Raw genomic sequence first — 13,487 nt, forward strand, 5'->3', positions numbered from 1 at the left:
CCAGAAAGTCCAGGATCACTACATTTGGATAATTAGAACTTTAGTTATGAGTAAAACAAGTAGCTGCTGTTTGTGAAATAGTAGATGCATTGTTGAAGCAGTTAATTACATAATCAAGAAGAGATATGCACCTACTCAGTAAACACGATGCACTTGTTGTTACTTAAACCACATGCTGTTAAGAATAATTGCAAGAATGCATTCTTCATGTATCATCATACCACACTTGTTAACATATATGCATTCGCAATATCTTATGCCATATTCATGCATCTAGGATCGGAGGAAGAAATAACGTTGCTGGAATTCGACGAAGTAGAGGAAGGGGACTAGCAGGAGAATCCTCAAGTCACAGCTCCTGACGGCAAGGAGCAGAATCCTGAAGAGCTTCCAGAGTGTCCTGACCACCGCCCCACTTCCTTTCTGCGAGGCAAGCCTCGGAGCATTTTAAGTCTCCCAATATTTTACAAATGATTACTTAAGTACTTATGATTGATGCATTAGGTTATAAGAGTTTATTGGAACCACTTGATGCATATACATTCCTTGTCCAGATATTACACCTTTAACCGGTATAGGTCCAGGATCGAATATATGCTTAGTCATGCTTAGACCGGTAGAAGTCGGGTGATTTCCTGTCACCTGCGAGATATAGGTGGATACCGGAGCACGGTTGGCTATATTTGCTATCGTGGAACAGAACTATGGGGTAAAAGAAAATCAAGGCCGGGCGGAGTCTATGCGTGGGATGACTCATGTGATTCCGTCTGTGCCGATCAAGGACCGTACCGTTGTTGGAACTTCTGACAAGATTGAACGCATGCCTATCACTTAGCTGGCCGGATAACTCGTTCCGACCGCGAAGCTGAGTAGCTCAACTCAGGCCGGGCCCCATTCTGTTGTGCGCTCCTTGCGGGGGGCGATCAGACTGAGCCCAAGGGCAGGCTAGGCCTGAACGTCCTGGCATCTGGTGTCCCAGATTGTGCGGCGTGGTACGGACCCACGAAATGTGTACCTGAGTTGTACCAAAGGTGACCTAAGGCTACCTTCGTGTGGTATGCTGGGGTTTATGTTAGGAATAAATTCCCAGCTGGTTGAAAACGATTTGAATCGCCGTCTCTCCCGGATAGTGAGAAACTTGGCTAGCTCCAACATCGTATTAACTGTGTTATGGAACATGATGGTTCGAATGAATATAGAATTACAATACCTACTATGGTTACTATTGCATGCCTTTAAATTGGTATACTACATGCTTGGCACAGGATAGTTGCTAATCTAGAGATGGATAGTTATAATTAACTTGAAATAGGAATCATAATTGTATAACTAAGTTAATCGCTTTTATGCAAAACGTTGTCAAGCTATCTCCACTTATACATCCTTGCATAATCCTTGGAGTCATCTTATTTCTGGTTTATGACGGGTAAGTCTAGCTGAGTACCTTCTTGTACTCAGGGTTTTATTTCCCATTGTTGCAGATGGCACTGTGTATCATGGTTATTGCAAGAGTTGCTTATATCCTGCCGTGGATGAGGAGTAAGCCTTGGGCAGGCTTCTTTAGTAATCCCTACCCTTGCTTTTGTGGACCGTGATCCTACTTGGCACTGTATCAAACTATGTTGGAAACTTTACTTTCAAACTTAATTTGCTTCCGCTTTTATCTATCAAACTCGGTTTGTAATAACTTTTATTCGTACTCTGATGATGAAAATGTATCTGTGAACTTTATGTAATATGTGGCATGTATGTTGAATCATGTACGATCTTGGTTGTTGTAAATCGTTTATCGAGACCCGTCGTGGTACTCGACGGACTACCGTGTTTATATGGGTTCAAGTATGACAGTGCGCCCGCTTGCGGGCTGCCATTGTACTTGTGCTCTTATAAATTGGTCGGTTCTGCGACACTCCCGATGATTGATAAAGTATTCTTGTGATTGGTTCACTCCTCTACTCGGCGGTATAATCACCTCACTTACTCATTTACATTCCCGCAAACTAGCTATAGCAAGCTCTTTAGTGTAGCTAGAATTGAGAGCTTGCTTTGTAGATTAAGTTCATCTAGTGGATCTCTTTAGTGTAGCAATTGTGAGAGCTCTTAGTAAGTAGTGACCTAGTAGATTGTGTGCCGAGTGATCATAACAACTAGAATTATTAGATAGGTGGCTTGCAACCCTTGTAGAGCTAGAGCAAGTTTATTTTTCGCTATTTGTTATATAATCAAATTGCTCTAGTTGGTTTGTAGATTTTTAAATAGGCTATTCACCTCTCCCTCTAGCCATATTAGGACCTTTCACCGGGGGAAGCTTGGGCGTGACCACCAACTTGCCCCGAAGGCAGATGGCACCGGTTCAGCCCCTGGGCACGCCCTGCCGAGCGAGGGAGGAGGAAAGAAGGGAGGGAGAGAGAAAGGAAGGGAGCCACGCGTGGCTATGTAACCCCTCTGTCGCGCCAGACAGGGTGGCGCGGCAGGGGCTACGTTGGAGTTGATGGCGCGGCAGTGCTGCCACGTCAGCGGGTTAGCACTTGGCTAACCTACCACGTTGGCAGGCCAACTGTGCCATGTGGAGTAGCGCGTCGTAGTTGTTTGGCCGCGCCAGGAAGATTGATGTGGCCAAATGGGTTAGTTTTAGAAATAAATTTTGGATAGTGTTATTTTTAAAAATAGTTTTAAAAAAGTTTAAAAATAAAAAAATTCTCACCTGCACCATGCAACTCAGCAACATAACTTCCCGAGTCAGGCGCTCTCAAGCGGTTCATGCTAGCTACTTGGCCTTCCGCATATTATAATACAGAAATGCTCTTACGCGGGTGTCCGGACGATTTTTGCTATCAGACGCTATTTTAATTGGATTTAGCCCATACGGATGGCCCAACAACTGACATATTTCTCTCCCACATCGCTGCTCGTCTTCCAGATGGGGCACTGGGGCAGGGCGTTTGTGGCTAGCGGCGCCATGCTCGCCTTTCTCCTTTGCCGCTCACCACCTTCCATCACTACCTCTTCCTCCCTCACGGCCATGCCCGTGCCCGCTAGCAGCAGCCACGCACGGTCGCAGGCACCGGCCGCCGCGTGTGACCTGGCGGCCAGGAGAGGTGGCCGTCACTGGCCGGGCCTAGGCCAGGGCGCAGGCGCAGCTGGCCGTTGACAGATCGCGCCACCATCCTCGGCTGCGGCTTGCAGGAATCAGCCGTTCCCCCACTTTGTGTTGCGTCGTACGGAAGAAGAAGAAGGGTGAAAACCGCATGTGTAAGAGTATATTTCAAGTGTTTCAGATGTTTTCGAGGTACGCTGCAAGTGTTATATATCGATGTTGCAAAAGTAGATCGGGATGTTGCACATGTGGTAATGGCTATACACGTATGTTTTAAGTGTATGTTTCAAATGTTTCATCTGTTACAGATGTATTTTGCAAGTGTTTTATCTAGATGTTGCAAAAGTAGATGGATGCTGCATATTCATGCATGTTGCAAACATATGTTTCAAGTGTTTTCAGGTGTTTCATAAGTATGTTTGCAAGTGTTTATCTGCATGTTGCATATGTTTGCAATGGCTTTTAAATGTTTTTCAAGCGTTTCAACCCTATATACCATGGGGATTGAGGGGGGATGGAAGAGATTGAGGACGATTTTGACTTGTTGGGGATTTAATCCCTCTCAATCCCCATGGATTTGAAACAAAACGAACATGGCCTTAATCCCCTTGGATTGATTTGCATCCGAACAAGGCATAAGAAAACTCAGGCGTGAGGCATTTCACCTTGATCAGTACACTTAGGAGAAAAGGTCTGCTTCAGCACCTTTTGAGTCCCAATGAATTCATCTCTGTTGTTTCAGTGGGGATAAAATCTGACAGTACGAGGACAAATTCAAACAAAGGGCGAGAAAAAGGCAGAGAAGAAACTCCCTGGATATGAAATGATGCGTAAACGACGAAAGGTTCGATCCACATCTCAGTAACCCCTCCTTATTTTCAAATAAACTACTTAGTGTAGTATGCAAAACAACGATGCCTTTATCTAAAAACTACAAAACAATGAAAAAACACATTGCACAAACATATGATTCAAGTGCACCTGGCTAATTCCACTACTTTTGCTGTCATTGTTATTTTACAGATTAGTTGTGAGAAAGTAATAATTGAGAAGGATGATGTTGCCAAAGGGCTTGAGGAGCTTATCGCCCATTACGGCATAGCCAAGCTTGTGGTGGGAGCAGCAGCAGATGAATGCTACTCAAAGTGTGTATGACAATCTCGTATGCCACACTTTGTTAGATCAGAGCTGCAAAACATTGTAAAATGATCATATACACCTTAGTCTGTCTACCTATTACAAATTTAAACTGTAGCAGAGATGATATGCAGAGAGCTGAATACCACCGTTAGTACAAGACAACAATTGTTTAATGTTATAACGGTAAATAAGAACAAAGTCACTGGCAGAAACTTCAGATTCCATAGGTTAGTTCCTGTTTTAGGTGGTTACTACAATGCTATTATCAGAGTATAATCTTACAGTCCTACACTACAAAAGTTGATCTAATATGCTGTTTAAAGTTTTCTTAATTTTCACGAATTATGGACATTAATTTGTTATAGGTTAGGTGGTAAAAACATTACTTATAACAAAAGGAGATGGTCGACTACCCGGCTTCATTTGCAGACAAGATATATTTTTTAGTGTTCATGTTGATCAATAGAAAATAGAATGGAAATACAGTTAGGAAAGTTACTTACATTGCATCAGGATTACTTATATTTTTCTGCTAATAACTAACATATATACATAGCTGCAGAATTTGACTGTTAAATATGTTTGCCTGAAAACCATGCTACTGTGGAAGGGATAAGAGAGTAATATTGATGGTTTGTGAACGGTGACGCCAGTGCTTTATTTTCCTGGAGCCGCCCCTGGTCCAAGATAGCACTCAGACTGATGGACTCAGCAAGCAATTCATGCAACATGTGGTTCACATGCAAAGGACACAGCCAACTTGGTCATTAGCTGGCTGGATATAGACAGCCATTTTCTTGGCTTTATAAGAGATTGTTATCGCTGAAGTAAATTTGTTAACCCCACCTGTCAATTAGGCAAGGAGGCAGAAATATTTTTGCAACGCCGCCATCGCCCGGTGAACGGGTTCTTGCCGTTGCCGCTCGTCTTGAAGCCAACGTGAATATATTTTGTGCTATGAAGAAGGTAAATATTTGTTTGGAGAATTAACAATTGAGACTGCAATGCGTGTTCAAACTTCAAAGACAAACTGCAGATACTGCATCAACGCGAGATAAAGATGTCGCAAGCAGCCCAGGAGCTTCTCCTGCGGGGGAGACAGAAGGTTCAAGAAATACTAGGACAGCTCGAAGCGGTTTACAGCGAGCTGGATGATGCGCAGGAGCTGAAGCAGCAAATAACCGAATTGAATCGTGCTAGAAAGGCTCAGGAAGAGCAGCTGGCGGCCAGCAAGTGCATCCTCGAGATACTTGAAGCAGACAAATTGGAGCTGCAGCGCGAGCGAGACGCCGCGTTAACTGAAGCTGAGGATTTGCGCCGGAAGAGCCGAGTGTCTGCATCAGACGACGCTCCGGCGCCATCGCACTTTGTGTGCCCAATTAACCATGTGAGTGAAACAACAGGCAGAGGCAGTAGCTTTACTACTGTGCAACATTAGATGACGGTTCTGAGTCTGAGACGCGGAGAAGGTTTACAAGTTCCGTTTCCTGGATGGTGAATTCTGCAGGACGTGATGGAAGATCCCCACATCGCGGCAGACGGGTTCACCTACGAAGGCGAAGCAATCAGGGCGTGGCTCAGCAGCGGGCGCGACACCTCATCGATGACGAACCTGAGACTCGCTCACAACGGGCTGACCCCAAACAGGGCTCTCCGTTCGGCAATCCTCGAGTGGGAACAGGAGCGGCGGCAGCATCGCTGGAAGCCTGGAACTGACCATTCTGCAGGCGCTCCATAGCATATATATAGGATTCAAGGTCTGATTCGAGGCGTGGAAGTCATGCTGAAGGTGGCGAAACCGCGAAAGACATCCTAGCATCGAAGCCAAGGAAGGGGGCGACCAACAACAGGGAGGCACAATACACCCACCGCAAGGACAAGGATCATCAGGCGTAAAAGCTGATGTTTTGCTGAAGTCTACCATCTTCAAGACGCTTTTGCTGTTGTTTGTCTTTTTTGGGCAAGCTATGCTCTGTTAGTTTCTTTGATGGCTTGTATTGTCGTATGTCTGTCAGTGAGAAGGTTTAACGGTCAGGTAGTGGTTTGCGGTTCCCTTTCAGCCTCTGAGACAGAGTGCTCCCTGCTGTAATAGGTTTGCAGCGGTTTCTGCTAGCTCTCTTTTCTCTATGCTTATAAACTCAACTCTTGCATTTCCGTTTGAATGAATGGAAATGGGGCTTGACCTCGGGTGGAAGGATTCATCTCAGCTTGAATACCGTGAGTCTGGATTGAGCCATTGAGGTTTCGTGGGCCGGAAAGTCAACGCTGCCCAAAGCGGCAAAGGCCCAAAGGCTGGCCTCTCTCCCTATAATTTGACATATTTTTGCTGGGCCAAATTTGATGTCCGCGTTTGGCTACACATCTATGCCGCACGACGACTCGTGTGAGGGGTCAAAATATTGTTGCAACTTGCAAGAGCAGGGTGGGTGGTTCATGAACAGTCACAGGAACTTGCAGCTCTAGAAACACACACAGAGACACGTAACGGGCCGACGCCGGGTCGTCGGTTTAGTTTAACTCGGCACGCTGGGTCCACACGCAAACCATGAACCATGCCAGCATCAGCAGCACACGTACCACGTACGTACTGCTGCTGATGCGGGTGCAGTCCTACGTAGTTTCCTGGTGCAACGTGGGCTCATGGCGACGACTTTATGGGTAGTTAATTGGCACGGCGGACCAATGCAGCAAGCACGAAGGCACAATCTCGCGCGCGCCGTGACGCGTCACCCGGTGGGGTGGATACGACACGTCCCTTTCCTTCTGGCACCCCATTTTCATTCACTACAGATATACAGGGTACTACGGTCTACGAAGTCACACCACCGGTCGAGCTCCGGCGTTTCTTCGTTCTGATCGTAGAGAAGCTAGCGGCCAGCAAGCAAATGGAGGAGGGGGGCGTCAGAGAGCACGAGACGTGGGAGCCGCTGTGGAGCGCACGGTGCAGCCCCGCCACCTCGTCGGCGGGCTCCCTGCAGGACGAGCTGGACGAGCGGAGCCCGGCGGCCACGGCCGAGCACAAGGTGTTCGTCGCGGTGCCCGAAGAGGTCAGCGACGGGAGGAGCACCCTGCTGTGGGCGCTGCACAATTTGGTCAGGGACGGATCCAAGGTTGTGATAGCTCATGTCCATAGCCCTGCGCCAGCGATCACCCAGAGTAAGTTTATAGGATAAAACAAAGTGGTTTAAACACATTTGTTTAATTCAATATCGAAATTTGTTAGCTCCAGTCCAAGATGTTTTACAGCTATGGCTCCATCAAAGGCCTTGTTAATTGGCACATATGATGGAAATTTGCAAATTAGCTGTGTTTTCCAGATTTGGGTGGCAACCTAGGCCTTCAATGGCACGCCATTAACTGGGTCAGCTCCTGCTGGTTTATCCCTAGCTACAAAAACTCTCGAAGCTTGACCTATGCCAAACGGGCACATAACCAAAAGCTTGTGATTTGTTACATTTCAGAGAGGGGTCATACCAGCATGAAACCAGAAGAAATCAAGGAGTACAGAAAGCAGAAGCGAGCAAATGCAGAGATGAGCCTAGATATGTATGTGCAGATAGCAAAATGCACAAGGGAAGATCTAGAGGTGCAATTTCCAGCATCACTTTTATTGTAGCCAATAGCTAGGTTGTACCACCCACACGAATTTGCTGCAAAACCTGCAATTTTCACTACAGCAATGTTCGTCACTAAATGAATTCAACAAGATGAACATGAAATTCTAATGTTTCAGGTTGGCTGTGCCAAAGTAATAATTGAGACGGATAATGTAGCTAAAGGACTCGAGGAGATCATTTCCCTTCATAACATAACTGAGCTTGTCATGGGAGCAGCTGCAGACCGGCACTTCTCTAAGTATGGATCAAACTAACCAAATCGCGCTATTTCCTTAAATTGGATGCCACATATAAGATGACTATGCATCTCACTCCTATGATTCTGAATGATTAACAGAATATTTTATTTTCTCTTCTCCAAGAAATGCATAGTGAGCAAGCATGCTTAAGATCAAGCAGTTTCTTAAGAGCATACTCGTACCTCGTAATCGCACATCCTAACAGATGCCCTCAAACTGTAGAGAAATGAACACACCAAAGTCAAAGACAGCACTCAAGCTTATGAAGACAGCAGCTCCATCATGCAAGATGTGGTTTACTTGTAAAGGTCATTTGATATGTACCAGGTAAAGGGCGAGGTTCAGTTGACACCTGAAATTTTAGTACTTCCAGACTTCTAAATCTATAAATAGTACACTCCATTTCAGATGGGAACCCCATCTACTGTGTCCTTAACAATAATTCTCCCCCTGATTGTCCCAGTTCGAAATATGGTCAGCATTAAATTCAGTGCAGTAGAGTTGCAAATGCTGAAAACTTATTAACCATGCATATCAACACTTACAGGGAAGCAAATGAAAGCCTTCCTGCAATACTTCCATCACCTGAAAAAAGCAATGAACCACTGTCACCAGAGTACAGCATTTCAAGTCAAATGGGATCAATGGCACTAACCGAGTTGGAATACGAAGAATCAAGCCGCAAAGGATACATTTCAAGCTCATCGGCTGCAACAAAAATGACTGAATGGGATTATCTTTTTGGAGGTGACTGTCCTAAATATATAGACAGGATGTAATTCTTAAAAAGGGCAGACCCAGTGCCGGAGGCTCCCACACGAGTGGGGTCTGGGGAAGGAATAAACCGAGACAAGCCTTTCCCCCGCAAAATCTGCAGAGAGACTGCTTCGAACCCACGACCTGGTGTAGTTCTTTGGACTCAAATATTTAGTTAAAATATTATACGCTCACATATAAAACTTCCATAGAATGCCTAAGAGATTGAAATTTAGTTGTAAAGTCATCTAACATGAATTTTAGGCATCAGTGGTGTTTACAAACAAATTCAAGACATTACCTATGCTCAAAGTAATATGATAAATGAAACCTAGGGTTTGCACCCAAACACTGCAACAATTTAATGTTAGATGACTTTTAGATCATGAAAAGACACCAATGCTCACGTGCGACATGTAAATCTACAAAAAGTAGCAGTTTCTTATGTGAGCAAAATGAAGCTGCTTTCAGCCATGCACCCATGCGGTTGAATTTTCTTTTGAAGGTAGTCACACTGATTTTTCACTGCAATGATAACTCCAGATTGGGGAATGATAGTTTACGGATCATCAGGAACTGATGATGCTGTCAGCTTCTCCGAAACTGCTGCTCTACCTTCAGTTATTGGTGATACACACGAAACAACACCAGTGGTGCATTTTACAACTCAAGAACCTGATAGCGTCTACTTGTTGCTAGCATCATCATATAATCAGGTATGTATAGTATTAAGCAGATGGTAATGCACTCGATATGGAAACGCCAAAATAATCGGATGGTATCATACAGGAAGACGAACCCAGTGTAGATGAAGAAAAGTATGAGAAGCTTCAAGATCCATATACTGAAGCTAAGTTGTTAAAGGATGAAGCTGATGATGAATCCAACAAAATCCGGAAAGCTGAAATGGACCTGCTTTCAGCACTGCAAAGAGTAAGCTTTGTTTTATGGGTTCACATTCACACTGCAGTAAAGCAAAGTAATAAGTAGACCATCTAATCATTGTATTGAACATCACACACTTCTAAAGCACCAGCTATAATTAATTACTCATTTAGGTCCAGTATGACCAAAATGGCGAAATCTCCTTGCAGATTAAAGAGTTGGAAGATTCATATCTTCACGAGGTGAGCCAGCGAAAAGAAATTGAGAAGACGCTTGCTAGACAAAGGCTGGAGATTGATGAAATGAGGAGAGAATGATGCACGTTATCTGATAAATTACAGGATTTAGATAAGCATAAGCTTATACTTGAACAACGTATAACACAAATTAAGTCAGCTGCAAAAGATCACGTGGAAGAAATTACTGATCATTTTATAAAACAATCAAGTGAGGAATCTAAGAAACGCCAAAAAATCAAAATGGATCTTCTTTCGACACTTCAAAGAGTAAGTGCGTTGCATCGGGAGTTTATGGTTCAACTAAGGAAGCATGTGATACAAGATGTAAAGATTCTTATACAGGTTAAAGAGGTTGAGAGTTTGCTCCAGAATGAGAAGGCACAGAGGGAATATATGGAGGAGAAGGTAGCAAGACAGAGGACAGAGATTGAAGACACAAAGAGGCAACGAGATAAACTGTATCATGACTTACAAGATTTAAAAGAGCAGAAGCTCAAACTGGAACAAATTGTAAGTTTGACAGTATATTATTAAGTTTCAGTGTATTCTTGAACATTGTTCAGAATATATGACTGATCTTTTGAAAAGGATACATCTGAAGAAACTAACAGAAGAAGAAAAGCTGAAAGAGATCAGCTCTCATATCTTCAAAGGGTATGTTTTCTTGTTCCTTTTCTGCATCATTGGCCCTTAATAGAAATCACAGGTGATCATGAAAATGCTAATTGCTCGTACAGATTAAAGACCTGGAGCATCAGCACATACATCAGGTGAAAAAACAGGAAATAATGGAGGAGACAATGACAAGACAGAAGGAAGAAATTCAAGCATCGAAAAGAAAGCTACATGAGATACATGGCAAACATATGACTGAGATAAAGTCCGCCGTGAAGGTTCATGAAGAAAAGTTTGCCAACAGCAAACAGCTTCTCCAAGAGCTCCAAGCAAAGTATGACAAGCTACTGCATGAGAGAGATACTGCAGTAATGGAAGCCAAAGCATTATGCCAAAAGAACAAGCAAAGAGCCTTAGTGACAACTGAAACTCCAAACACTGAGTTCTCAATTGTCGAGCTGCAGAAAGCAACCAAAGGATTTGATGCAGAATTCAAGATTAGCGAAGATGGATTTGCAAGCATCTATAAAGGATTCGTCCGCAACACAAATGTAGCAATAAAGTTGTTCCATCCACGAAGCTTAAAAGGACAAGCAAGATTTTATCAAGAGGTAGTTGACATCGCTTCCCTTTAATTCTATAGCACCCCTTTTTCGAACGAGCAGTAGCATATCTATTGTTGCATCTGTGGCATCACTATTCACTCCTGCAGGTTGCTGTCCTCAGTAGAGTGAGGCATCCTAACATTGTCACCCTGGTAGGAGTATGTCCCGATGATTTTGCGCTGGTGTACGAATTCCTCCCAAATGGCAGTCTTGAGGATTGGCTCTCATGCAAGAAAAACATGCCACCTCTGACATGGAAGGCGCGTACAAGGATCATTGGGGAGATATGCTCAGCTTTGGCTTTCATCCACTCACACAAGCCTTATCCAATTGTTCATGGTGATCTAAACCTGGGCAACATTCTCCTTGATGCCAATTTCGTCAGCAAGATGGGAGGCTTGGGCATCTGCTACTTTCTCAGAGAACCTGACATAACAACCACCAGCCTACAAAGTCACCCTACACAGAACCATAAGGGAACACTCTGCTATATGGACCAGGGTGAATTCAAGTCAGCAGCGGAGCTCATGTTGTGGTCCGATGTGAACTCATTCGGCATTATCATCCTTCGCCTACTGACAGGGAGATCACAGCAAGGGATTGGTGAAATAGTGGAAGAAGCGATAGAGAAAGGGAGCTTGCATTCCATCATTGACACCTCCGCAGGGGAGTGGCCTTTTGTGCAGGCCAACCAATTGGCACATCTTGGCCTTAGATGCATCACCTTGGGCTCAGGGCGCCAGCCAGATCTCGCAGGGGAAGTATGGGAGGAGGTCAAGCGACTGATGAAAGCCGCTTGCCTGACCACCGGGTCATCTCGATTTGCATCATCGTCAGAAGATGCTTCCCCTCCCTCGTACTTCATCTGTCCAATTTTTCAGGTAGTGATTTACCAAATCCACAATACAAAATGTCGCATATAATTCAGTAATGTGCCAATAAGGTTTAGATGCTTGATAACGAAGCAGTTGAATTCTGAATTTACCCCCTGATTATCTGATGCAATGGTGGGCAGGAGGTAATGAGTGACCCCCACATGGCGGCAGATGGGTTCACATATGAAGCCGAAGCAATCAGGGGGTGGCTTGACGGTGCCAGCACATCGCCGATGACAAACCTGAGACTTGCACACCGCAAGCTCACCCCAAACAAGGCGCTCCGTTCAGCGATTCTCGAGTGGCAACAGAAACAGCATAGGAGATGATGCTTTCACTGGATGTGGATGTGAGCAGCTCATCCAGATGCTTCATCCATCTGTAACAGTGTGCACAGGGTTTTAAAGACCAAAAGGGGATATTTTCTTGTGTCCCGGAACATAGTGCGCAAAATCAATTTAGCCCTATTATATCAAAGCATCCGTACCTTCCGCTGGGAACAAGGCACGCGGGTAGGCGCCGTCGAGTCGACGGCCACAACAGCGGCGTACGGCGTACCAAACGACCCCGAAGGCTGGTCGGGGTTTGGTTGTCCCGCCCGAACCATACAGGCATACAGCCTGAATCCTGGTCAGCTCACGTCGTCGTAAGGCCACCAAGGGCACTTGGAGTTCCAGAAGCCGTGCCCGTGATTACTGATTAGCTCTCCTGCTGCATCTCTGAAGTCTTCGAAGCCGCGTTGTGCGAAGAACAAGGAAGAAGAAGCAGAGCAGGCCACGGAAGAAGGACGAAGGCGTCTGTACAAGTTGGGCCGGGCTGCAAAGGAGGAGCAAAGCCCACTAGAACAAGGAAGACGGTCCAGACTGAGTGGCCCAGTAGGCCGGTGACTTGCCATGTAGCTCTTTTTTTTGAATAAAGACATTCAAAAGTTTTTAAGTGTCACATCTGATATATCTCAGAAAAACATCACGGGTATTTTGTGCCCTCGGGTAACAGGTGTGGGATCTAACAGGTTGGCGTCCTCAAGGCAAGCCTAAGGTTGCCCTCGGGTACTTCAGTCAAGTTTGAACGTGCTTCAAGCCGAGGTGAAGACTCTGGTTCCTAATTCGATGGATCCACCACTAGAAGAAATGAATCCGGCGTACAAGGTGTTCGACGCCGAGTAAATTGATCTCACGAAAGGTTCGTTCGCTTTTCTAGGATTGATTGGGCCTCGAAACAATTTCAGTTTATCAAATTATACAAGTTAGTAAAACATTTCAACTGAGAATTGTTCCAGGGCCTCGTTCATAAGGAACCCAACCAGCCCGAAGTCAGTTGTCACGGCTCACGCTAACAACAGCCTCGAGAGCGCGCGGCATGCATGGCGGACATGGCCTGCGGTAGTACCGGCTGCCTGCAAGCCTTCGAATGTGTGGC

General features: G+C 45.1%; 1 protein-coding gene, 1 long non-coding RNA gene and 1 pseudogene across 4 annotated transcripts; 2 read left to right on the forward strand and 1 right to left on the reverse strand.

Moving 5' to 3' along the window:
• The first annotated feature begins 2,869 nt into the window (after positions 1-2,869).
• Positions 2,870-6,258, forward strand: LOC136470476 (U-box domain-containing protein 36-like). The gene is made up of 6 exons (XM_066468313.1): positions 2,870-3,098; positions 3,279-3,289; positions 4,121-4,242; positions 5,095-5,203; positions 5,274-5,624; positions 5,745-6,258. Exons 1-6 carry the CDS (start codon positions 2,870-2,872, stop codon positions 5,973-5,975), a joined length of 1,053 nt encoding a protein of 350 aa, XP_066324410.1. The 3' UTR covers positions 5,976-6,258.
• LOC136477895 (U-box domain-containing protein 33-like) lies at positions 6,250-11,979 on the forward strand (annotated as a pseudogene).
• On the reverse strand, positions 7,235-12,835 carry LOC136477896 (uncharacterized). 3 transcript variants are annotated; one of them, XR_010764134.1, is made up of 9 exons: positions 12,556-12,835; positions 12,179-12,447; positions 11,918-12,058; positions 8,891-9,773; positions 8,749-8,801; positions 8,639-8,678; positions 8,418-8,543; positions 8,276-8,309; positions 7,235-7,372 (listed from the first exon to the last, which is right to left on the reverse strand). It is a non-coding gene; the product is annotated as an uncharacterized lncRNA (long non-coding RNA). The 3 variants fall into 3 exon arrangements; XR_010764135.1 differs by having other exon boundaries at positions 8,749-8,816; XR_010764136.1 differs by lacking the exon at positions 11,918-12,058 and having other exon boundaries at positions 12,556-12,834.
• Positions 12,836-13,487: the final 652 nt, after the last annotated feature.

Source organism: Miscanthus floridulus, chromosome 8 (assembly GCF_019320115.1).
Source record: "Miscanthus floridulus cultivar M001 chromosome 8, ASM1932011v1, whole genome shotgun sequence".
Taxonomy (NCBI): Eukaryota; Viridiplantae; Streptophyta; class Magnoliopsida; order Poales; family Poaceae; genus Miscanthus; species Miscanthus floridulus.

What these genes read in the sequence shown, in the direction of transcription:
- LOC136470476 (XM_066468313.1), top strand. Translation starts at nt 2,870, where the DNA reads ATGGCCCAACAACTGACATATTTCTCTCCCACATCGCTGCTCGTCTTC. An exon ending in GCAGATGAATGCTACTCAAA is followed by an intron (nt 4,243 to 5,094) that starts GTGTGTATGACA and finishes CCTGTCAATTAG; the next exon opens with GCAAGGAGGCAGAAATATTT. An exon ending in TTGTGTGCCCAATTAACCAT is followed by an intron (nt 5,625 to 5,744) that starts GTGAGTGAAACA and finishes TGAATTCTGCAG; the next exon opens with GACGTGATGGAAGATCCCCA.